Source organism: Monopterus albus, unplaced genomic scaffold (assembly GCF_001952655.1).
Source record: "Monopterus albus unplaced genomic scaffold, M_albus_1.0 scaffold16.1, whole genome shotgun sequence".
Classification (NCBI taxonomy): Eukaryota; Metazoa; Chordata; class Actinopteri; order Synbranchiformes; family Synbranchidae; genus Monopterus; species Monopterus albus.
In genome coordinates this window covers 3627607-3651466 of record NW_018127896.1, presented here as the reverse complement: position 1 = coordinate 3651466, position 23860 = coordinate 3627607, and the positions used below count along the sequence as shown (strand labels likewise).

The window sequence follows — 23860 nt, the reverse complement described above, 5'->3', positions numbered from 1 at the left end:
TGGATGGTATCACTGTCCGGTGTGGCAGAAATCGAACCAGAAAAAAAAAGAAGTTTGATAATATGTTAGTGACGCCTAGTGGTCATATGGCATAAAGCACCATGAAATCCACATGCATGGCTAGTTAGATAATGAATTTTATATTGAAAAATCATGAATCATCCGGATATGGTGGTGTTTCCTCCTAATTAAAAATATTATCAGTGAGAGTATTCTTCAGATTGTATCATGTTTTTTCACTAATTCAACTGAATCCCAGAAAATATAAATAAAAAAATGTCATTTTTGTTTCATCTGTGAAGAAAATGTCAGCATACACTGTAAGGGAATGTGGGATCACCTGAACTGCTGGTCTCCTGCTTCTCTGGGGGAAATGGTCTCTCAACCATGTCCAGAGTTTTTCAATTCAGAAGGTGAGTTACTATGCACTGACGCACAAACAGACTGACATTATCTATACCACATTGCACTGGTAAATTATTTGCTAGGAAGCTCATTTGTTTCCATAAAATAGGAGACAGCTTCTTACTGTGAAGGTCTCTATCCACACATTTAGCCATAAAATGCTAGTGTACATAGAAACACTGGGTAACACATTGTGCAGAGTGCTGTGCTTATGATGGGAGGTAATAATTTATTTGAAGAGTCAGAGGTTTACTGAAGGGAAATAATAGTTTTGCAGCTTTTTACTGTTCAATAAATCTGTGAACACAAACCTACACACTACACCCCCATGAACAGCAAGAAGAAAACATCTTAAATCAAAAGATCCATGATTTGGTTTCTATTTTGCAGGCATAATACATCGCAACTGCACCGACAGCGGCTGGTCAGACCCACTCATCCCATATGAAGATGCATGTGGCTACACTTTCAATGACACACTACACTTTCTTAGAGAGGTTGGTGTTATCTAATATACATAAAGTATTGTAGTTCATACAATATGTGGGATAATCATGAGGCACAAAAAACCCAGTTCTGAATTATCAAAGTACTCTACAAGTTAAGTGCTGATATAATGTACCTCAGAAGAAGCCAAAAGAGAGAAGGAGTTACATTATGTGAGTGAGCTAAACATGAAGCTTCTGCAGGGAAGCTAGCTTCATATTAGCTCAGATCTAAGAGGGGTATCAATCTTCTTACCTGTCTCTTGGCAAGAAAGTGAATAATTATTCTTTTAACAAAAATTAACAGCACTGTTTATTGAGTGGCAGCTGCACTGTAAAATCATGCTGTTTGAGGTGATAAAGATATGCTCTTTCGCCATTGTTCAGTCATCAGATTCCCATTTGTATTTCTCCTACGTGAAGACCATGTACACAGCCGGATACACACTGTCTCTCATCTCTCTTACCATCGCCATCGCCATATTTTGTCTGTTTCGGTAAGAAACATTTCTCTCTGCTTCACTGCTCAGGCCCTTCAAAACAGTTTTTGCATAGAAATATCAAATCATGGCTGAACCTGTGCTAAAAGCGGAAGACTTATACAGTATCCTTAACCTGTGTATGTTTATATGCCTTTAGGAAGCTGCACTGTACCAGAAACTACATTCACATTCAACTGTTCATCTCCTTCATCCTGAGAGCCCTCTTCATCTTCATCAGGGACTCTCTGCTATTTACTAATGAGGAACTCTACCACTGTGACTACTACCCAGTATGGATGGACTGACTCTTTTCATGTCATACTCTACTTCTTATTCTCACATTATACTGTATCTGATTAACACCCCTTCTGCCCTGTGTGGCAGGTGGCATGTAAGGTTGTGTTGATGTTTTCCAACTACTCCATCCTGGCCAACTACAGCTGGCTGCTGGTGGAAGGTCACTTCCTCTTCACCCTGGTGAGCCGCGCCTTCTTCTCCCTTAAGAAACACCTTGCCTGGTACATCATCCTGAGCTGGGGTAGGGAGACATGGTAACAAAAGTTAATATAGCAAATACTGACTCTGTAACTGAGGTTTATTTCATCACACAGGTTTACCGTTAATAGTTATTGTCTGCTGGGGGTGTGCAAAATATTATTTTGAAGACGAAGGGTAAGGGGGTTAAAAAAATCAAATTCATTCATTCATTAGCAGTTATGAGATTAGTTCATAATGTGATTTTTAAACTTGCTACTGTACTTACTTTGCTGCCATAGCTGCTGGGAAACCAGGAATCAGGCATGGATTTGGTGGATACTTCGAGTGCCAGTTCTTCTGACTATATCTGTAAGAGTTCTCTCTTTTACCTATATTTAATTCTTTTCATGACAAAACTATGGCATTTGTGCTTATGCATAACAATAGTGCTCACAGGTTTTAATAATTTCAGATGAATCTCATCTTTTTCTTGGGCATTTTGAGGATACTGGTGAGAAAACTGAGAATGCCAGATGCACAGAGGAATGAATTCAGCCACTATCAGTGAGTAGTAATCACACTGTGGTATTGTTATACCATCATTGCTTTATATTGTATGACATGTAAAGTTGAGGCCAGTAGTTGTTTTGATATGTAAATGGAGCATATTTGAGAAATGGGTCATGTACCATTCCTATCTGCCTTGTTAATCTAAGTAGTAAAAGCAGATAAAAAAAAAGGGGGCATATGCAAATACAAGGACATTTATACTGAAAGGAAATATCAGTTAGCTGGTAATTTAAGCCAAGGCTTAGGTTTGGTAGGTTCCATTCCAATGTTTCAAGCAATCTTACAGAGACTGAGGTGTTTGCAGCCTTCAGTCAGAAAAGCTTGAATTCACTGGGTGCTATCACAAAAAATGTGTGACAGATGACAAAACTATTATTTGTATAATTAATACATTTTTAAAAATACTTCCCTTTCTCTTTCCCCAGGAGGCTGATCAAATCCACATTTTTTCTGGCAGCTCTCTTTGGTCTGCATTACGTCCTGTTTGTTTTCTTACCTGTAGAAGTCGGCAGCTCTGTGTTTAAGATATGGACCTTGATAGAGCTGGCTCTGTCATCCACACAGGTAAATTACATGTGTGCATGGACAGATTAAGAAATAATAGGCCCGTCAATGACCTTTCTCTTTCCATGTCTGTCAGGGTTTTGTGGTCGCTATCCTCTACTGCTTCATGAATGAAGAGGTAAGAACTGGTTGGTCAATTAGAGCCAAAACGTAAAGGACAAAAGTTAAATGTTCTAACTGGGGATCCATGACCTGTACATTAAAAGGTGCAGCATGAAATTCAGAGGAGGTGGAGGAGATGGAGGCTCAGCCAGAACCTGCCCAGTTGGCCCAGGCAGCATCACAACTCCATCAGCCACAGCGGGTCTCCTCACACACAAGCGCCCCTGCTGCTCTGCTCTACAGGCAGCCCCACAACCACAAGACCCCCTGTGGATACTGCGGAGATGTGATTCAAGCTGGGGTTGGCTCATATGTGCTCTAGTGGCCCAGCTAGTATCCTACCAGTCTGGCTTGCTCATAGCAGTTACCTGTATGTGGCAATGATTTGTTAATATGCAAATGTAACACACAGTTTTATTTAAAACACCGGCATGCAAAATATGGGAAGAGTCCAGTGGGGTTATTTACTATCTAGACTGCTGGGGATATTAAAACTGCTAACATTCTGTAAAATCAATGACAGGGTACTTCAGCTATTTAGTATTGCACTTCCATAAAGTTGGGGGACCTTCTGTCAGATTAAAGCCTGGCCTTACTCCAGGTGTTTCTTAAAGACTACAAAAGAATCATGTTTTGTTGGAAGCCCAAAGGACAAGTCTTTATTTATGATCATCAGTCCTGTATACAGATCCTTTGTGTTTAATCACTTTTATATAGGAAATATAAACGGTCTGCACAAAAAGAAATGGTTTCAACATTTTGTGCAAAAAATACTTATTCGCTTTCAAGTTACTGATAACATTTTCATGTGTGTTCACTAAACAAGAAGCTAGAGCCAGCAGGTAATTAGCTTAGCTTAGCAGAAAAAGTGGAGGCAGAGGAAAATGGCTAGTTTGGCTGTGTAGTTTTAGCTTTTGCACTCAAAAGTGCATTGTTCTCTAAAATGTTAACCAATTATGACTTGCACAGTAACAAAGTTACCATATAAATCACTTCTAAACAAGATCCTTCAATTTGCAGTTTCTACTGAGAAGAAAATTTTAGGTTTACTCACTTTTATTGGCCAAGTACTGTATGTTACACACAAGGAATCTGCCTCCGGTACAGGACCGAGGCAGCTATCTGCAGCGCCAACTCACACACAGTGGCAACAGCACTGTCTCTGCAAAGTGCTGCCTCCTGAGTGACAATTTAAACACTATAGCGTTTTTCAGAAACAGGTGCTAGATTCCATATTTGGCCTTTAGCTTCTCCACCAAATCAACATAGGATGCCATCGCCTCATCTTTGGACAGACCTGGTGGTTTGGAAACAGACGAAAACAAACCAGTTTGATTTTTTTTATGTCAACATTTTAAAAATGACATTTATGAAACAATAATCTTCCCTAAAGCTATATTCTTAAACACAGGTTTTACAGATTCTTACATATAGCTTTCCTCAGCTGGAATTTTTTGTTTGTTTTAAACTGACCTTTCTTTGCATTCCATGCATCCCATTTTGCTCTTCCTGTGAAGTCAAATATCCCTGGACGCTCTGTGGATGTAAAAGCAATCATCAGTAACTGGGCTTAGAAATAGGGATTACATTGTTTTTAGTATTATTAGTATTGTCATTTGTTCAAATACAAACTGTCAAGCTACACAACAACAGTACAGATCCAACACATTTGACCTTTTATTAAATGTAACAACTCCCTGAACATTTCTGTCATTTCATTAACTAAGCACTGTGATCCATTGTTTAAAGAAATGCTGTAATACGACACAGCAAAAATGCTCTAGTAACAAGTAAAAGTCCTGTATTGAAAGTCTCACATAAGTAAAAGTACACAAGTATTTGTAGAAAAATGTGCTTTAAGTATCAAAAGTACAAATGTTCAGTGCAGAAAAATTGTCCCCATGAGAGCGCTGAGAATATTGGTCCCATGTCTTCTGGGGTTTTAAAAGTTACACAATTATTTCAAACTCAAAAAAAAATAAATAACTGAACTCCTGGGGCAGGAGTCTACGACCTCAGTTTTTAGAAAACTTGGACGATTATACAAAGCAGCAGTTTGCGGTTGTAGAACCTGTTCGATACTCTGTACCTACGACTGTCAACTAAATGTAGTGGATTGAACAAGTACAGTATTTCCCCTGTGAAATTTGGTGGAGTGCATAAAGTAGCCTAAAATGGAACTACTCATATAAAACAAGTGCTTCAAATGTAAAATGTAAAGAAATATGGCCCATTTGAAACTAAAATTTCAGGGGCTTTACAATCCTCATTTAGAAACAGAGCTTTTTTTCTTATGTGTGCATGCAGTCAAAAAATGTTTCCTCCATTTGTGGTCATAAAAGGTAAGATAAACATTTTTATGCAACCTTAACAGCCTTCATTCATTCATTCATTCATAACTTGTCAAACCTGTTTTTGTACCAGCCCCACCCTAATGGAAATCTTCCTTTGCACACTGGCTCACTCACACACAGCAGAACAGTCATTTTCAATGTTTTCATCTGAATTATTCACTGTCAAACACCTTTAACTCACCTATGTCAATATCACCAACTGTGGCTTGCTTATATAAACCATATAGTTCAGATATCTCTCCTTGGCCTGGTCTTTGTTTCAGTACCCTGGCCTCCTCTACTGCTTTTTCAAAGGCTTCCTGGTAGGAAGAGGAAAAACACATCTTGAAGTCATACTTGCTTAATATTTAGTTAAATGTGGCCTGATGTTCAGGAACAAGCTCAAACACACCTCATTATATTTACACAACACTCTACACGTTGCTAAGCAGTGCGCTTCCTGCTCTGTAACAACTTCATTACAGTCCCTGTGAATTTGGATAAGTCAACATACCTGAGACCATAATTTTGTTTTCTGTAGGAAAGAGATCATACTTACAGTCATGGCTGCAGTGAGAGCCCCACACGTCTTGCTGCTGCTGAACTCACACTCTAGTCAGTCAGTGCTCGCCCGACTCGTCCTGCATTAATGCTTGTTTGTTTGTGCTGGGAGTTGCTGAGGAAAATAAACTGGGAGGTAGCTGTGAGCTGAGGCAACTGAGACTGTGTTCATAAAGGAACAGTATGGTTTGACATGACAACCTAAGTTTTTAAACACTTTTTTTTGTTTTTACATATTATACTGTATCTTGAGGTCTAAATATTTGAAACCTGCTGTGACTTGTATTCCACAGTAATCATATTCACATTACCTCTAGTTAACACTGGGAGTATAATGAAACATACATTAAAGGAAAGATGATTCTTCCACCACAAGATGGCAGCATCCACATATTTCTAGATCTGACCTATCAGCCTGAGATTGGACATTTTTTTCTTTAGTTGGGTAATCATGAATATTAGTCTACTCTTCAAGGAATTTAAAATAGCTACATTATTATTATAGCATTTCACCCAGTGGGCTTCACAGCTACAAACTAATCTATTTCACATTATTAAACAGAAAAACAATAGTGGAAAAAAAATATTTCTATGTTCTATTTGAATTTTTTTGGTTCCTGTCTTTATGGAAACAGACACTAAGTTAAATTTCAGAAAACTGCTGTGACATTTTAATTTAGAATCACAAAACGTCAATCATGTAACAAAGTCATTTTTGGCAAGAACAAACTGAGAACACACAGGCTCATACTGAACATACAACGTGCTGAAATCACACAGCAGGAAACTGTCTTTCATGTTCACAGTAAAACAAGAACAAAGTTCTGTAACACATTTTTAAGTCAGTTGTATACTGACTGATTCTTATCAACAGGTGGGATCAGAACATCACTATCAAACTAAAAAATTATTTGTAACATGTTCAGAAACTCACACACTTGTCTGTAGTTACCAGTGTAAATTAGGTCACAGCAGCCAACCGATACAAATTGCAGGTTTCCACTTATGAACAATACCTGAATAAGGGACTGTACGCAAATGATGTGGGGGGGCTGTTTTTATATTTTAAATCACCCTTCCCTTAAGAGATGTATACAAATGAGCTCAGGACGACAGTGCTGACAGCTGCTGTTGCTAACATGATCAGTTCTGGAGGCCCAATCCTGAACTCACAATCATCTCTTCTTTGTTTGGTATTTTGGTCAATGTAACCAGAAGCGAATACTGTTCTTCATCAATTATGAATTGAATCTTTAAGCACAGTAACAAAAATAATACATTAAAATAAAAGGCACAAGGATGAACTAACTACTCATTATTTGAATGCATAGTGCCATAGGTTTGAGGGGCGGCCGCTCTACTGGTTAATTCTCCAAGGAGAAACTGGTTAATTTGTTGAACAGAACAAAACACATCTCTGAAATCTCTCAGGCCACAGAGACACACCTGTTTAAATCATTTGTCTTCTGTGAGTGTGTCTGAGTGGCGTTTATATTCACGAGTGCACACAGCTCCACTTTTACACCTTTCTGTCTGGATCCTCACACACATCTAACAGCATGTTTCTCACACATTGCTGACATCCTCCAGCCCGTTGTGGTATTCGTCATCCGGCAGGGCGAAGCGGATGTGCTTGCTCTTCTCCCAGCCGCGACGGATCCGTCTGAGCTGCCAGGCCACGCAAGGCACGAAGAGAGCCAGGCGGCCCAGCAGAACCGTCAAGGGAAGAATCAGAACGAGTAAGAAGGTGGGAGGCAGGTAGAAGCGGTAATGGTCTGGGACGAAGGCACGGTTCCAGCCATAGAAGACTGCATGGAGGGTGGCCATGGACAAGGCACAGTAACCTAGTGTGGACTGCAGGAGATGAAAGAAGGGTGTCACCAGTTGTGTTTGGAAATATGACCCACATTGTTAAAAAAAAAAAAAAAAGAGTGGGAGATTATCCCTTGAAGAATTCATGCCAGTCTGCTACATTAGCTCACTGTGGTACAGGCTACTGCAGACCCTAAGGAAACACACTGACCCAGCACCCATGACCCAAATGAACCCCACCAGCCAATGTACAGTATGTGTGTGTAGATGCCATATAATGCACCACTAATTACAAAAACCTCCCAAGGCTGACTAGGCTGGAGACCAGGGGTTAAAAATAACCTCACAGTTCTTTGTACACACACTAACTGGGCTGAGTGAATCATATTTATTTCCACTTGACAGGAGTGATGACTTTTTATCAAAGTACTTTCAAAGTACTGAGGGAAAACAGCAGCAATTTTAATCATTGTAAATCAACAGTAAAAGCAACAGGAATCCCATGGTGCATCTAGAGAACTGCAGTGGAGTTTACAACGGACTTTGGTCTGTGAAAACTTTTCTTCTGTTTATTTATTTGTTTGTTTGGCAAAAATGCTATTCTTCTAATTTTCAGATTTCACATGGGACACAAAATGACACCAAGTTAGGAAAACCCTCACTTACACTTTTTGAAGCATCAAAATACTGTAAATGTTGTATATGCTCATCACTGAGTTTTAATTATTGTTGTTTTATTTTTTTTTAATAAAGTGGTCATTAGCGCATGTTGGAGTCAGATGGAGTCAAAACAAAGTGTGCAGTGATCAGTTCCTCAAGAAAATAACCCAAGTACACCTCTTACATACATACAGTGTATCTGTACCTGCACACAGTACCTCATCAACAGGCACATAAAGTACACACTACACACAAAGACATGGCCCTGAAGCTGGGGACAGCAGCTCCAGATGAGCTGGGTAGAAGCTGCCTTTTATCACACCACTGTCGGCACATGACTAATCTTGTGACCACCAGATTACAGAAATATGAAAGTGGAAAAGCAACACAGACGAACATCAAGTCCTGGAAAAATGGAGGCTGTGACAGAGGAAATCAAGGAGGGGAAGAAGAAGGGAAGTAGGGGAGAAGCACACGTGTGTGTGTGTGTGTGTGTGTGTGTGCGCATGTGTGCACTGAATCACAACACTCCTGATGGCTCTGTCACAGCCCAAATTTAAAGCCAAATCTGGGGCAGCTGCAGGAGTCACACTGTTTGTATGTGTGTAACTGCGAAAACACGAGCATATAGGAGACATAGCACACATCTGTCTACACGTCAGCCTGACACCCGTCTATATGTCAGGCCAGTCTCTGTCTATTATTCTGTGCCGCTTACCCTGTATGGCATGCAAGAACAACAGCAACCTGCCCTTAAAGCAGCATATACAGTATATTCACCTGACATGTCTGTGTGTGACTATGCATACCTGTATGAAGCTGAACTCCCTCCAGTTGACAGTGCCGGCCACAGAAGGCAGAGAGGTGACAGCCAGAAGAGAGAGCAGCCCAAGGGCCATGATGCCCACAGAGAGGTACAGCTCCATCCTCCACACCTCCGTGTCCACCCATGAGTTCTCCAGCCCGTCCTTCACCTGAACAATAAACACTAAATATGTCAGTGTGTCCAGGGTACATTTAGTTCCAGTGATTCTTATGCTACTTATGTAGTAACAGTCAAGCCTGGTATTAAATTGGTTTTTGCCTGATACACAAATACATTGATGTAAGCAGAACAACAGCGCCCTGATGTCAGGCACGTGGGCACATAATTCCTGCAATCATCCACTACGAGACAAAGACCAGAAACAGTTAGCCACTGCTTGTGCAACTGCAACAGAAACAACTACATCACTTCAGTATTTTGGTACAAAATTTGATTAGATTGAATCATTTTTGTTTTTGCCAGCACTGCAGTAGATAAAGAAAATTTAAGAACTCTCACTACACTTGCCTATCAGGATCAGAATTAGCCTGATGAATTTAAGACACCCACACACCTCTGCTTCTTCCTCACCTGTTTAACAGCAGCGTCGAGCAGTTTGAAGCGGGCGGACTTCCTCATGGGAAGACACAGGCTGTAGATGGCATGTAAAACCGCACACAAAAAGCTACACAGCCCAAACTGCTTCCTCCTGGTCAGCCACCGGTCCAGCCAGTTGGGGAAGCGATTGTACTTGGTGCCCCACCACAGCTGGAGGAAAGCAGCAAACAATCCAGGTAGATAGACCAGTGCTAACATCACCAAGGCCACTGAAGGAAGAGTGACATTAACAATCTCAATGGGCATTTTGTAGAAAGCACTCTTCCCTGCTGTGATGTAGGGCTGCAGGACATCACGGGTAAAGTTGTACAGGTAGAAGAAGAAGAACAGAAATACGGTGCAAAGGACAGGGAGGTGCCAAGAGGGAAACAGATATAAGGGGAGATTCTCGATCTCCAGAGAAGAGGACAGCAGGCCCATATCGACGGGAATGAAGCCCATTCTGCGACAGACCTGCATCACCAAGCTCTTGGCCTGTTGACTGTCACTGCACAGGAAAACCTGGAGAAGAAAAGATGATTAAAAAAGTGAAAGAGTTCAGGGATCTTCACTAAAATTCTCTCTTCATAACTCCCTAATTCTGAACTCCTCCATCTTCTTCTCCCACAACATATCTGACTTCCAAGTCCAAGGTATCAGTGAGCATATCAACTGTTTTTACATGCTTGAAAGAATAAATCAAATCAAACTTTCATGAATCTGACCTATAAGGAGCTGTTGACGTGCCCTACCTGCCTGCTTCCATCCCGAGGGCCCACCTGCAGCATCCAGGCAGATATGGTGTTAAACCCTTTGACTACAGAACTTTCTGGAAACAGATCAGCCAGCTGTTCAGCATTGGAAGGCCCTTCTTGGTTGATTCGCAAACCATTGCTAACATCCACCAGTGTCTTCCCAGCTAGTGCTGGCTTTAATTCCACCAGTGTGGAGTGGTGCTCAGGGAACACAGCGACAAAGACCAGGTCTGCCTGACTGGCTGCCTCCATCTGGGAGGTCACCTGGAAGGCAAAGACAGAAATTATCAAGACAAGTACACACATATGAGAGTAAGACTTTAAATAAGATCATCTATTTATCATATTACTAACAACAGTTATTATCTCCAGATGTAGAAATGTGAGTAAACTTGTGATTATCAGCAGAGAGAGAGAAAAAAAAGAACACCAATTACACAGTGAGTGTGAATATGAGTGTTAGTGCCACTGTGTGTGTCACCTCAGCCTCTTCAGGGAAAAGACCCTGAGAGCGTTTGGGGACTCGACTCCCCACCACCACCTGGTAGCCCGAGGTCACCAGCCTTCTGGCCAGCGAGCGAGAGAAGTCGCCCGTACCCAGGATGCCGATCACTGGAGCACCAGGTTCAGACATTGCAGCCTCAAGGTGTGTGGAGCTTCGTCCCTCACATCTGCCTCGGATTAAAGGCCTTGACATGTCATCAGGCATAATACACTGACAAATCTAGACAAAGGAGACAGGGTCACTTTTGAGGGTAAAAGAAAAAGATGCTTTCTTAAATCGTAACTAACAATATAGATAGACAGATAGATATATTAATAGATACTCGAAGTAAAAGTAAACAGTGCTAATAAAAGATATGTAACATAGGTTTCTATGCGCCTGTCTGATCTTATTTTAGAAGACAGAACTAGGATTCCCATTATCCGTGTCTCAGTTGACACGTCCTAGATCCATAACTCTGCCTTACCAATGCAGCGCCCCCCCCCAATCACAGCACACATGCTTAGCACTCTAAATGCAGTAACCGCTAAAACTGCAGCTGGCTCCAAGACGTTAGATGACAAAAACACTTTCAGGCACATTTAACTAAACAAGCAAACAAAACTTTCGTGCAAACTTATGAGCCGCCGTTAGGTTTGGTAGAACCAACTTGGTTATGGTGCGGGAACCGTAATAACACTAGCAATGGTAACTTAAATATGAAAGCTTCTACGTTAAGTGCTGTTTTGGGAATCATCCAACTTCAAGTAGAAATTAAAAGAAAAACGCTAGCTTTCAGAAACCGTCTCAGGTGTTATTATCAAAGCCGACCCATAAGAAATAAAATATTAAATTGCTAAAACCCATATTAATATTCTCTTCAGGACAAAAAGTGCTAAAGACATCTTTCTTGTTGCCCTTGGCTGAACTCGTGGAACTACCACAAAATAAAGTTACTTTCTTTGTCATACAGCACGACGCAGGCAAACAAAGGTGTACATTTTGATAGCATAACAGCTATATAGTATACAATTTCGCTTCTGACAACACTTAAAACCATAGTTTTACTTACATTATTTACAGTTACTTACGCACGCTGGCTCTCCGCTTACTGTCAACTGAAGTGTTCCTTCCTGATAAGATGACGTACCGGCCAAAGCCCCGCCCTGACCACGCCCCCGCGTGTGTGCACTAGATAAAGAAGACGCTACTGAACAATGTATGACTCTATCAATGAATATGATTGTAAGCCACATCAAAAATATTCACAAAACAAATTTGTATGTAGCAGGAAGAAGTAAAAGGGAAAGCGGGAAATATGAGACAGACCAGACATTATATAAAATGAAGAGAATTAAAGGCACAACCCACAAAATAAATGACATAAAATAATGAGAATATTAAGAAAGCAATATGCTTTGGCATTCTATTACAAGAGAAAGTTTTATCATTCTCCTATTACATTGGATTTCCACAGTGGTTTCCCTGTCTATTCCATCTGCTGTTGTTGAACTGATGTATTGCCCTTGGGATTTAAATAAAAAAAGCAAAGGAAAATTGTGTTAAAAAGATTTCTGACTGCAGGCTACACACTGTCAGCATGACTTCATCATGTCTGCCTTTGCCACATGCAAAAGCCTGAATCCCCCTGGCTTATGGTGCTGCATCAGTGTCCCCACACACAAACAAATACAAACATTCACACACTCTAACACACACCAAATGCATGCTCTCTTTCATTCTCTCTCGGCCGTGGCCTCATGCTTGTTTACAACGCTTAAGGTCACAGCCCTTGACATATATATCTGATTTTGAGATTCTTCATTCATAGGTTTCGATTACTGGTGTCTCCCAGTGGGGTAACCCATTAATCTTACAAATCAAATCACCTGAATTATTCTAATCCAGTGGGGACAGATTAAATCTTACTACTCTCCCTAAAACAAGCCTGGTGATCTGAAGCGAAAATGTTAAAACAACAAACACTGACACGGTCTCTTAACATTTTCTGGCCTTTTATGCTGCCTGCAACTACCCTAGTGATTAAAGAGTTGTGATGTTAATTTTAAAATGCATTTTAATTATGAGTATCAACTCTATGACAAATTCTATAGTTCTGTCATTTGCATGCACGTATATAAATGGGCTGGATGTGAAATTATGTGGCAGAGAAATAAAGGCACAGTCATAAACAATCAGCCTGAGGTGGAAAGGTGCACCCGTGTTAACATGTGACAGGGCGTCTCTGTCAGAGTATTACATAGAGAAAGACGTTTTGTTTCTGGATTAGGGTCACATGCTGAGACAGGCGCTGATGCTGCAAGTTCCCATCACTGTCTTGTTGTGGTTCAGTGACTGTTTCCCACACAGATTTACAGTAATACCCTGTGGCACAGTATGTCTCAAACATCAAATGAATGAACAGTATCTGTGGTCCAGTGGTGCAGCCTACTTCTTGTATGGTGGCCCTCAGAAATTCTTAATTTCCCTTCTATGATATTAAAAAAACATGCTAAAAAAAGCCTTCATGTTTCAGTTTTTAGCTGATTACATTCAACATACAGTAGGGGGTGCAGGCAGCTAATGATGGACTGATTCATTTAGCTCACCGTATGGTTTGTATGCCACAGCAATGCTCTATAATGCAGCATGATTAGGAGCACAGCAGTGCCACGGGGCAGCATAATCTCAGCAGCTGTGGTGCATAATGTGAAGAGTGTGTCGTGCATGGCTCACCACGGCCTAAAGATACAGTTCACTGTACTAATCCTGAGTAAAGGTCACTTCTGCAGTCATGTAGCAGAGTTGGGAAGCATATTGTGCTCTTACTTCTTTCTATTCTTAGTGATTTGTTTTGTAGATGAATACTATGTTGATCATCTCAGTGAGCTGAAGATTTTTTAGCTTTGACAGGACTGTCATCACATTTTAACCTCAGTTTTATTTTTGACCCAGCTCTCATGACTTCTCACACTCTCTCACCTTCAGACAGGGGCAGCCGGAGCCGTGTTCTGGGGAGTTAAAGCTGAGCTGAGCACAAGTTGAAATTGCTTGGGGGGGGTGCAGTGTGACCGCTAAGCCTCGTCTCTGGCCTCTGAAGATTTCTTCACAGCACCTTGAGCTCTAAAGCTTCTGTTGTGGATGTGGGGCCTGTCCTCCAATTCCAGGTGCTTAGCTCCCACCCTGCTGTTTTGAAGTATTATGGGAATTTTGAAGCTTGAAGATGCTTTTATTTTCAAGGAGCAAAGGTTCTCTTTATTGAGTGTTTCAAAAGCTTGCACAAATAACCAATGAAAGGCATGTGTAAAACTCTTATTCAACTGATGTACTCATAAACCACATGGCCAGAAGAAGTGCACAATGGAAGGATTTTTCTTTTTCTAAAGAGGCTAAAGGGGCATTTAAGACAAATCTGTATGCAATAATGATTGCCTGTGCACAGCAAGAATTTTAATTTGTCAGAGAATCTAAATTCAAGGCCTGTGGCTCTCCACCTCGTGAAACAAGACATCAAATATGTCCCTGCAGCCACAGGGAGCTTGGAGCTGAAGGTGTCGACAGCCATCAGACATCTCTGGTCCATTTCCTTCATATGTTATGTGCTCCACAACCCCACCCCACCACCACCGTCTGCTTTTCCTGCTCGCCCTCTGTCTGCTTGTGGTTGTGTGACATGACCGATGCTGCTGGTCATTTGATGTCACCACAGTGAACCTGCCTCCAACTATTTGGTTCTGACTTTTAAAGGACCCTTCATGGTCTGAGTTCAATATTTTAGCACATATTTGGTGAGTGTGTCCACAGGTTTAAGGTTATTGTTAAATCTGAGTTCAACTTGATTTAGCCAATTTTGTATCTATTTTTTTTCTTGATTTGTGGTTTTTGTAGTCGTTTTGTCACTTGACTGACTCTCCAACAAAAAGGTTGAAAGTCTCTTCTTGGTTCTCTGGTGTAGGGGCTCCATGACGCCCCGGGCCCCTGAGCCTGTGTCTGGTAGGCCTATTCATTAATCTGTCCTTGGCTAAACTGTCATGAGGTACACTTTTAAACACCACTGTGTCATAAAACCGTTGGATAAAGTATCTTTAAAGTGACTTCATTTATGTCTTTTCCATATTTTTTATATGTGAGAGCAAGGCATCCACAGGCTACTGTTTTAATTTGATGGATAATTCCCTCTGTCTTCCGTTCTTATCCTGGCTTGATTTGACAGCTGGACGCAGCTGGACGCGCGCTCCCATTCATCTAGCCCAGACGCGCACCCGCTCCCCGGTCACAGCTGCTGCCCAGGGGCTTGCCGTCACCAATTAGAACAACTGGATCGAGGGATGCGCACTTGATCTCGATTGTTTTGTCCTCCTAAAAGTCCCTCTGTCCTCTGTCACGATTCCTCTCCAGAGAGGCTCCAAGGGGTCTCTGTCGTCCCTTTGTCCCCGAAGCGCGCGGCTGAAGTGGTCGGTGGTCTTTGTGGTGACCGCTGTCGCGATGGTTTTGCTGGTTCTGGCCGTTGCTGTCCCGTTACTTCTGCTCCGCACCTCTGAAACCTCCGCTCATTACTATGAGATGATGGGCACCTGTCGGATGGTCTGCGACCCATATAGCCCCAAATCGGGAGGCGCCACCGCCATGGAGGTGATCCAGAACGGGAACGATGTCAGACCGGGTAAACCGGGACCTAGGGGCCCGCCGGGGGAGCCAGGACCCCCGGGTCCGAGGGGTCCACCGGGAGAGCGCGGCGACGGTAATCTCGCCTTTCCTACACTAACCGGAGCTGCGGGGACTGACAACGGAGAAACGGACGGTGTAAACTCGACGGCAAACAGTTTCAGAATCGCTTTTTACGTCGGTCTGAAAAATCCACATGAGGGATATGAGGTGTTAAAGTTTGACGACGTGATTACAAACTTAGGGAACCACTACGATTCGAGCACCGGGAAGTTCACCTGCCATGTGTCCGGGATCTATTTCTTCACCTACCATGTGCTGATGCGTGGAGGAGACGGAACCAGTATGTGGGCCGACCTGTGTAAAAATGGACAGGTAATATTAGAGATAATTAACAAGTTTTAATCCCAATCCAAAGCAATATCACGTGTTTTTGCTCATTTTACGCACAGAAAGGTCACTACATTGCCTAAAGCGCGCCCTTTTACGTTCCTTATCGCGAACTGTATAACTGTTTATTCCTGCAAATCGTGTCCTGAATGAATTAAACATAACATGAGTGAAATTGTTTGGTCAAATCCACGCCTGCCTACATGCTGTTGGTTAGGCACTGGCGTTCATGCGTAAATCCTGTTAGGATGAGTGTTTCCTCGACATGAGCTGGGTAAGGAGTCAGATACGGGTCTAAACATAATCAGTGTTCATTATAGCTGCTGGCAGAGGGTTATATTCAAACTTAGATAAGGAATTGGGTTGGATTCTATTCTATTATGCCTTGTGGTGATTTTGAATCCTTGGAATTTAGTAGGTGATGAATAGCTGCACCATTTTGTCTCTCGGGTATACATGGACTTTTCCACTCAGCTTCTATTTCTGCTGTAAACTATTGTTTATCACAAGGAGTCTTGTCCCCTTTTCTTCAGGTTCGGGCCAGTGCCATAGCTCAGGATGCAGACCAGAATTACGACTACGCCAGCAACAGCGCTGTGCTGCACTTGGACTCCGGAGACGAGGTCTATGTCAAACTAGACGGTGGCAAAGCTCATGGGGGCAACAACAACAAGTACAGCACCTTCTCCGGCTTCATCCTATACCCTGATTAAAACGATAATGTCAGTGGATAGTAATCATCACTGCAAACTGTTCCAGTTAAAGTATATGATCAACTATGTTTCTCTTCTTTTACTGCCACAATGCACAGACATTTCTGTTTATTTAAGATCAGCTGGAGGTTGTTGCCATCAGAACAAAATGCCAGGGTGAGTAAATATCACAGTACAGAGAAAATATAAAGGTTCTGTGACAAGTAGTCCCCTCATCACCAAGTGTTTTTACACAAATACTGAATTAATTCATCTTCTGATGTGGTCAGAGCTTTTTGTGTGTTTTATAAGCCAACAATAGAGTTTTATTTCTTAATGTTCCCCAAACACTAGCACATTATCAGTATTTAGGGTAAAATGGGACTTGGCAGTATGTCCTGTATTTATGCTTCAACTGGCATGCACCTTAACTGGATGAACTGGACCTGCTTTAAAAGTTATATTTAACTGAAATGGTCTAATGAGGTCAAATAAAAGAGCCAAAACTGATTAATTTCACATTTTACTGTAAATTCATTCATTAAGATGCAAACATTTCTAATTTAGCAATCTGATTACTGTAGCATGTTCAGTGTTTCAGAAAATATCCACACATGAAAGATACAAATGGGCATCTTGAATTCTATTTTGTTCTCATATATGCCAATAAAAATTGTTTGACAAAAAGTTTTTATTGTATGAACATTTCATACATGCTTCTGCAAGCACTTTACTCATAATGGCCTGAAATCTATCTGTACATTTTTTGTTCCACACTTATTATATGAAAACTATTTGAATGTGCTGCATTTGCCCATAAATCAGCCTCTCTACAGTTTGTCCTAGGTGCTTCCCTGAATGTCCTTTGCTTCAGCCATTTGTATGTAGTGAGCCCGGACACCATTCTGCTCTCCAGTATTTATTCAGAAAGGCTGCTGATATATAGTTGCCACCCTAGTGTTTAGTTATTACATGGAGCTACTGTATAAGACAAATTCTTTGTAACTTTTATAAATTTTTTGACATGCATTACTCAGCTACAGGCATTACTCATGTAAATTACATGCTTTTATTTTGAAGGATACCAAAATGGTTTAGTGGCTATACAGCCCAAGGTTACTTGTATATGCTGCAACATAAATAACTGGCTTTAAGTGTTTAAACAGTCTGAGAAATAAAAGTGGGTGGAAGCTGGTGGCTGCCGGCTCCTGTGTTTCACTTCTGATTAACTTGTATTGAGATTTGCAAATGCTGTACCAGATTCGAGTATTGCTGTAAGCCTTCATTAGCATGATGGCTGTTTTGTGCGTGTTTGATTTTTTTTTTTTTATTTCATCCTCTTGGGAACACACACAAAACAGCTGTTTACACACAACTCCTGTCACTTTAAATGGAAATCATGGAAAACAAATATTAGCATGTCTGGTTAGATAAACCTCTATTAAGGTGTTGGCGTATTTTCCTGCACTCAACAAACTAACTCTGCTCTCCTCAGAGAGGAATGCTAAACTTGAGCTGCTCAAGAAAAAGACCAAAAGCGAACAGTTTATGTATACATGCATTACTGTGCAAAAGTCTTAGGGCACCATTAGATTTGTTGCTTTATCAATGTTGTGACTATATGCTGTATAGTTATTTCTCACTCTCTTTATCAGAAGACAACTAGAAAGAGCAAACAAACTGGATACGCAAGCTGTGGTATTCAAGAGGTCAAGGACAAAAACAGCAGCGGAAGACCAAGAAAACGGTTTCTTCTTTGAGGAAAGGACTGGGAAGGGGGGATGGGGGGGGCTGCTAACTCCTAACAAAGAGCAGGAATTGAATTAGCTTTCAGTCACCTCCACTGTCTCCTCATTATCTGCACTTGAGGTAATTTAATTACAAATGACAAGTGTTTTGTAGGATAAAATATCAGTGTAACTTTTATGTCTAAGCTGGTTCTTTCTACTTCTGAAATGCAATTGTCAGGTCTTAGACTTATTGCATTTCACAATTGCATTTCAGAAGTAGAAAGAACCAGCTTAGACATAAACGTTTCCAGCTGAAAGGGAAGTATAAGGCACATCTATCAAGCTAAGCCCTACTTAAAACAGGATGAAAGGAGTAACCTTTATTAGCTCCTTTAAATCATCAGAAACAGCTTACCTAACAGATATCCTACATGATTCCCAGTGTTCACTTAAACATCCTTACATTGATATTTTATCCTACAAAACACTTGTCATTTGTAATTAAATTACCTCAAGTGCAGATAATGAGGAGACAGTGGAGGTGACTGAAAGCTAATTCAATTCCTGCTCTTTGTTAGGAGTTAGCAGACTTATTGTTGCCCTTTGTGTTTTTCACAATGCATCAATCAATAGTAAGAGGTAAAAGTATACTTCACCTTGCCCTAATAAAATTGGAGGTTAAAACTGGAAAACTGAATCATACAAGAGGACAATCAATACATATTTATATATAAAATGCAGACATGGCTAAAGGTATGTAGTTGCTGCAAAATATCCTAAATATTCAGGTGCTCAGTGAAAAAGGAGGGTCATCTACAGCTTTAAAAGACAAAGAAAGGATCCATTCAAAAGATGATGTGGGTCCAAAGATGACCAAGGTCTGGCATTCTTTAGAGGTCGCTTAAGGATTTCATATTATTACACTATAGCCAGGCTTGATTCACCTAATGTCTGAGATGATCATGGAGGCTTAGAAATCTGAATTGGAGCAGTGATGTGTCACCACAGAGTAGGCCTTTCAAACTGTTTAAAGCCCAAAGCATGATGGCCTTGTAAAGGCTCTCAGACCCCACTGCAGACACATTTAGGATGAAATGTGGAGCTGCTGACACCAAATGAGACATCAACAGCAATACGTGTCACTGGCTGCTAGACGAATGTTCACACACAGTCATATATAACAACACGATAGATGAACAGGCTGCTCCATCCCCCTAGTCTGGGCGGCAGTGAGGGATTGCTGACTGACAGACGGAGTAGTGAAATTCTCTGATAGATGAGATAAGTGGGACAGGGCCTCACACACACACACGCGCACTTTATGTACAGGGAATTTAGCTTGACAGGCAGCTGAGCAACAGGCATTGTACTGGAGTAATGGTAGCATGTGGCTGCTCAGCTCTGCCAGGTTTTGTCTAGATGTGTATCCTTTGTCTTTTGTGGCTGCCACCTTTATTAGCTATGATTTTTTTAATTAAACCCTGTGAGTCTAATCCATTGAAAGAGTTTCTAGTGCCAAAACATACCAGCCTGCTGCCCAAACACATTTCCAGCAGCAAAAAGCAGTCTGTGAGCATCCCATTGCAGAATCGACATGAAAAATTGTCACTGACAAGCTCCCTGCACCAACAGCCAATCATCGGGACATTTTTTAAACCTTTTCTCATTCCTTCACTGTGCTGCTTTTCTCCCCACGATGATTGATCCATGTTAATGCCTGAGATGCAAATGCTAGTGCACCACGAGTAAAATATAAAGAGGGACCTCTAGAGACCTGCAGAGGACGTGAAAGCTGATGAACCTCACTTTAAGTGACACCTAAACCTAATGCTTAGCCTCCTCTTTTGTTTGTTATATATGTTTTATTCAAGCTCACAGTCCACACAGCTGTGAGAGAAGAACATTGAGTGGAAAATTGAAGAAAAGAGGTTTAACCAAAGAGTCGGTGCACTAAAAACATAGCTATGTGCATTGGAAGAATGACTGAAATTGGATCATTTGTTTAAGAAATACACAAACTTTAGGGACTGTATGAAAATTATTAGCAGGCATTAGATGGATAAAAGGTGGGGAGATATTTAAAAGTGTAGAATGAAGTATCACTGATTGAAATAAGGATTTTACTTGAAAGAGTGAACAATGGGGCTTATGTAGGATGCATATGGGGTCAGTTGTCTATGATTGGCTATTACTTATCAGAACATGAATCATGATTAACAGTCTAATCATTTGAGAGCTCTCTTAAAGTCTTTCTTAAAACCACGACTTGTGCAACCAGTGGAGACTGGCAAGTCACTGTGCTAGGCCAGGAAAAAGTTCCAGCACCTGTAACACTGTGCAGCATGTGTTGTATACTTCCATGTTCATGTGGCATATTTCAAATAAACTGTACATTGAACAGCAGGAGAAAGCCAAGCTAAAAGCCTCCAATGTATCATCAAGGGACAATTAATTAATCTCTGCTAAAATGTGCTGTCTGTCTGTTTGACATCAAACAGTTTGAATATTATCTGTATATTATACTTTTTAATCTACAGGACATGGTAAAACGAGGTCAGTATTTCAACATGTTATCAGCTGATTTACATCTCAACAAATGTAAAACCTTTGTGGCGTCTCATTTTGACAGGTGCGCATCTCAACAAATGTAAAACCTTTGTGGTGTTACTGCTAATGTCCGTCTCATTTTGACAGGTGCAGAGAGCAAGGTCAGTTTTCCACGTGAACCTAAACAACACAGAACCAACACAAAAACAGAGACTGAGACATTCATATGGATTTGCTTTAGCGGAATGTATTCTCAGTGTGCTGCAATTCACATGTTGGATAATGATGCAGCCAAATGCTGACTCACATCTGTCGGGCTGCACTTTAAAAATCGCATCTTCTTTGTGGTTTAATCGGTCAAATAAGGGGAAAGAGAAGAGAGAGGAGAGGGTGAACCAAGGGAGCGAACATCTTTTTTTTTCATGGAGGTAAATACAAGAAGAGAATGACAGCAAATGCAACGCTTGAGGGGGTTTGAACTTGTGGTTAAGCTTACTGGACAAATGTGTGCTTTCTGAAAAGACAGTAAGCACCAAGTTCATGAACACAATCTTATGAATACATGTGTGTTTTTCTAGTCTTATGACTGGCTTATTGTACAACATGTCATCTTATTATTAATGTTATTATTATATTGCATCTGGGATTTCCAGAGATTATATCACTGACTGTGAAATGCACTGAAGCATCACTCTTGGATATCTCTTGATCATTTCATAGACCAAATGATGACTCAGTAAAAACAATAATTAGTTGGAATTGGTGAATACACTAACTTTCTCACTGTGCTCTTAAGACATCTTCAAATTGAATACTCATTTAAACTATACATTATACATTTACTTAAATAGAATATTTATTGTCTTGAATGGCAGTTGTGTTTTATCTTCATGAGGACACTTGAGCCTAATATGCATCAATACAAGAATTCACATGCATGTACACAGATGATTTGCAGACAGGCAGGAAAATGGCAGAAACACATCTCTGTGTTGTTCTCAGGGTCAGGCCTTAATGAGAGGCTAAACGAGACTACGCAGAGATCAATCTCACACACACGCTCACTCTGTACTTTATCCCTACAACCATCATCTCCTCCTCCCCTCTGTCTCTCGTAAATTTTGTCGTTATTTATGTCCTGCCTCTGCTCTCAGCTTATCATGACAGACAGGAGCTTTAGCACCACCGTCCACCTCAGTCTAAATCTCCTGCTATGGTATTTCTGTTAATATGAAGCCAACGGTCTCATTTCATGCTATACAATTTTTTAGCTTATTAAGATTACATACATTAATGTTCCTTTGGAGATCCCTTAATCTTTTTCTCCTGTGCAAACATTTTAGTGCTAGCAAACACTCAAACTGTGTAAAATGGCCATCATCTGTCTGCTTTCAAATCTGATAATGACTTATCTGAGGTATCATTTATTTATTACCATGTCTCTTAGGAGCTTTTTGGAATCCCATGTCAAGCAAACTGTCATTTCTGAATATAGGGGAGTAAAGGTTAAGGAAATAAATGATTGGAACAGGCAGCTTTATTGTAATAAAGCCAATGAGGACTATATCTTTCATCTGTCCTCCGGCTGATGACAGTGACAGGCTGAGGATGCCAGATGAGAGAGACGATCCTCAGAGACTCGACTGAAAGGTTAGAGTGGCCCCAGGCAGCATGGCTGATGAGATCGCAGACACACTAAGAGCCTTCAGTCACACGTACATAATGGTGCAGCATACAATCCTTAGTGGTGTATGTCATTATACAGGCCATTTAAAGAGCAGAACAAAAGCACTGATTATGCTCATTAAGATACAGCTTTAAAAGAGTTCAAATGAGGATGGAAAAAATGGGAAAATTAATACAAAAGTATAATAATGAATACATAAGAATAATCATGTATTAATGAAGGCAAATACATTCATGAGTACATGAGTACAGCCATGCAAGAGGCTCTGTGAGACTGCCTTGAGCTAAATGCTAACGTCAACATGCTAACATGCAGCTGATGTACACCTCAGCTGTTAATGTTAGCATGCTAACATTAACAACTGAGGTGATGATGGGGCTATGACACGTTAAGGTATCGCCTAAGTTCCTGCAGGTCACCCAGAGGGGACTACAGTGGCAACCCATCCAGGAATTGTCCAGACATTTCACTACAAACCAAACATTTCAAGCTCCTGTTGATGCTGGACAAAAAGTGAGGATGAGCAATGTCAGTAGGCTTCATCCTCTGGAGCCCATGAATGTCTGTAGAAAATGTCATCCAACAATTGTAAAAATATGTGGTACTCAGTAAAAACCAACAGATCGACACTGCAATGCAGAGCCAAAAAGTTCAATATACAGAGATGAAAAAAGAAACAAAAACTGAAGAGACACTTTATAGCAATGTCGTGCTTTGTCGACACAAGCAGAGCAAAGTGTCTGCATTGATTTAATTTGCCAATTACCAGATGGGGCCCATTTATCACTACCTTAAGCTTTCACAAACTTCTCAGCAAGATGTAATAAGACTGAGCAGCAATCTGTCCCCCACTTCTCATTAGGACTCTAAAGAGCTCTCCCAAAGTTTAATTATTTATCTGCATTAATATCCCTTCAATTATTAATGACAGGTGTGTGTGTGTGCATGTGTGTGTGAGGGCCAAAGATCAGCCCTCCTTTACCTCAGCCTTCCTCCTGATTAATGGATGAGGGAGAGGAGCCCTTCATGTATTATTACTGGGGGGAGCCCGGACCTT

At 40.9% G+C, this 23860-nt stretch overlaps 4 protein-coding genes across 7 annotated transcripts in view; 2 read left to right on the top strand and 2 right to left on the bottom strand.

Annotated features, from left to right (window-relative positions):
- sctr (secretin receptor) overlaps positions 1 to 3639 on the top strand; it is a 5120-nt gene extending 1481 nt beyond the window's left edge. The window contains exons 3-13 of one of the 2 annotated variants that reach the window (XM_020592158.1): positions 303 to 413; positions 796 to 902; positions 1314 to 1387; positions 1530 to 1662; positions 1757 to 1910; positions 1984 to 2044; positions 2149 to 2218; positions 2322 to 2413; positions 2845 to 2983; positions 3060 to 3101; positions 3190 to 3639. In XM_020592158.1, coding sequence (XP_020447814.1) covers positions 303 to 413; positions 796 to 902; positions 1314 to 1387; positions 1530 to 1662; positions 1757 to 1910; positions 1984 to 2044; positions 2149 to 2218; positions 2322 to 2413; positions 2845 to 2983; positions 3060 to 3101; positions 3190 to 3375 — 1169 coding nt within the window. In that variant the 3' untranslated portion in view covers positions 3376 to 3639. Of the gene's footprint in view, positions 1 to 302; positions 414 to 795; positions 903 to 1277; positions 1388 to 1529; positions 1663 to 1756; positions 1911 to 1983; positions 2045 to 2148; positions 2219 to 2321; positions 2414 to 2844; positions 2984 to 3059; positions 3102 to 3189 lie in introns of both variants that reach the window. The other variant, XM_020592157.1, reaches the window with a different exon arrangement.
- Positions 3640 to 3721: 82 nt separating this feature from the next.
- On the bottom strand, positions 3722 to 6535 carry LOC109955741 (acyl-CoA-binding protein-like). Of its 2 annotated transcripts, XM_020592160.1 has the most exons (4): positions 5978 to 6535; positions 5621 to 5738; positions 4559 to 4621; positions 3722 to 4382 (listed from the first exon to the last, which is right to left on the bottom strand). In XM_020592160.1, the coding sequence occupies exons 1-4, from the start codon at positions 5981 to 5983 to the stop codon at positions 4309 to 4311; spliced, it is 261 nt and encodes an 86-aa protein (XP_020447816.1). In that variant the 5' UTR covers positions 5984 to 6535; the 3' UTR covers positions 3722 to 4308. The 2 variants fall into 2 exon arrangements, with proteins under 2 accessions (XP_020447816.1, XP_020447815.1); XM_020592159.1 differs by having other exon boundaries at positions 5621 to 6535.
- An 87-nt stretch (positions 6536 to 6622) lies between these two features.
- Positions 6623 to 12240, bottom strand: LOC109955738 (STEAP family member 3, metalloreductase). Of its 2 annotated transcripts, none has more exons than XM_020592155.1 (6): positions 12165 to 12240; positions 11090 to 11332; positions 10606 to 10872; positions 9848 to 10375; positions 9261 to 9425; positions 6623 to 7833 (listed from the first exon to the last, which is right to left on the bottom strand). In XM_020592155.1, the coding sequence occupies exons 2-6, from the start codon at positions 11315 to 11317 to the stop codon at positions 7546 to 7548; spliced, it is 1476 nt and encodes a 491-aa protein (XP_020447811.1). In that variant the 5' UTR covers positions 11318 to 11332; positions 12165 to 12240; the 3' UTR covers positions 6623 to 7545. The 2 variants fall into 2 exon arrangements, with proteins under 2 accessions (XP_020447811.1, XP_020447812.1); XM_020592156.1 differs by having other exon boundaries at positions 12184 to 12240.
- Positions 12241 to 15232: 2992 nt separating this feature from the next.
- On the top strand, positions 15233 to 18014 carry LOC109955744 (complement C1q-like protein 2). Its single transcript, XM_020592164.1, has 2 exons — positions 15233 to 16132; positions 16681 to 18014. The coding sequence occupies exons 1-2, from the start codon at positions 15578 to 15580 to the stop codon at positions 16858 to 16860; spliced, it is 735 nt and encodes a 244-aa protein (XP_020447820.1). The 5' UTR covers positions 15233 to 15577; the 3' UTR covers positions 16861 to 18014.
- The last annotated feature ends 5846 nt before the right edge of the window (positions 18015 to 23860 follow it).

Bases quoted from the DNA above. Each gene is read 5' to 3' on its own strand.
- LOC109955741 (XM_020592159.1), bottom strand. From the start codon at position 5,762: ATGTGTTTTTCCTCTTCCTACCAGGAAGCCTTTGAAAAAGCAGTAGAG. The intron at 4,622-5,620 runs GTGAGTTAAAGG...TTACATCCACAG, and splicing joins AGTTGGTGATATTGACATAG to AGCGTCCAGGGATATTTGAC. The intron at 4,383-4,558 runs GTCAGTTTAAAA...CCAAACCACCAG, and splicing joins TGCATGGAATGCAAAGAAAG to GTCTGTCCAAAGATGAGGCG.
- LOC109955738 (XM_020592155.1), bottom strand. From the start codon at position 11,317: ATGCCTGATGACATGTCAAGGCCTTTAATCCGAGGCAGATGTGAGGGA. The intron at 10,376-10,605 runs GTAGGGCACGTC...TTTCTTCTCCAG, and splicing joins CTCGGGATGGAAGCAGGCAG to GTTTTCCTGTGCAGTGACAG. The intron at 9,426-9,847 runs GTGAGGAAGAAG...TTTATTGTTCAG, and splicing joins TCGACGCTGCTGTTAAACAG to GTGAAGGACGGGCTGGAGAA.
- LOC109955744 (XM_020592164.1), top strand. From the start codon at position 15,578: ATGGTTTTGCTGGTTCTGGCCGTTGCTGTCCCGTTACTTCTGCTCCGC. The intron at 16,133-16,680 runs GTAATATTAGAG...CCTTTTCTTCAG, and splicing joins ACCTGTGTAAAAATGGACAG to GTTCGGGCCAGTGCCATAGC.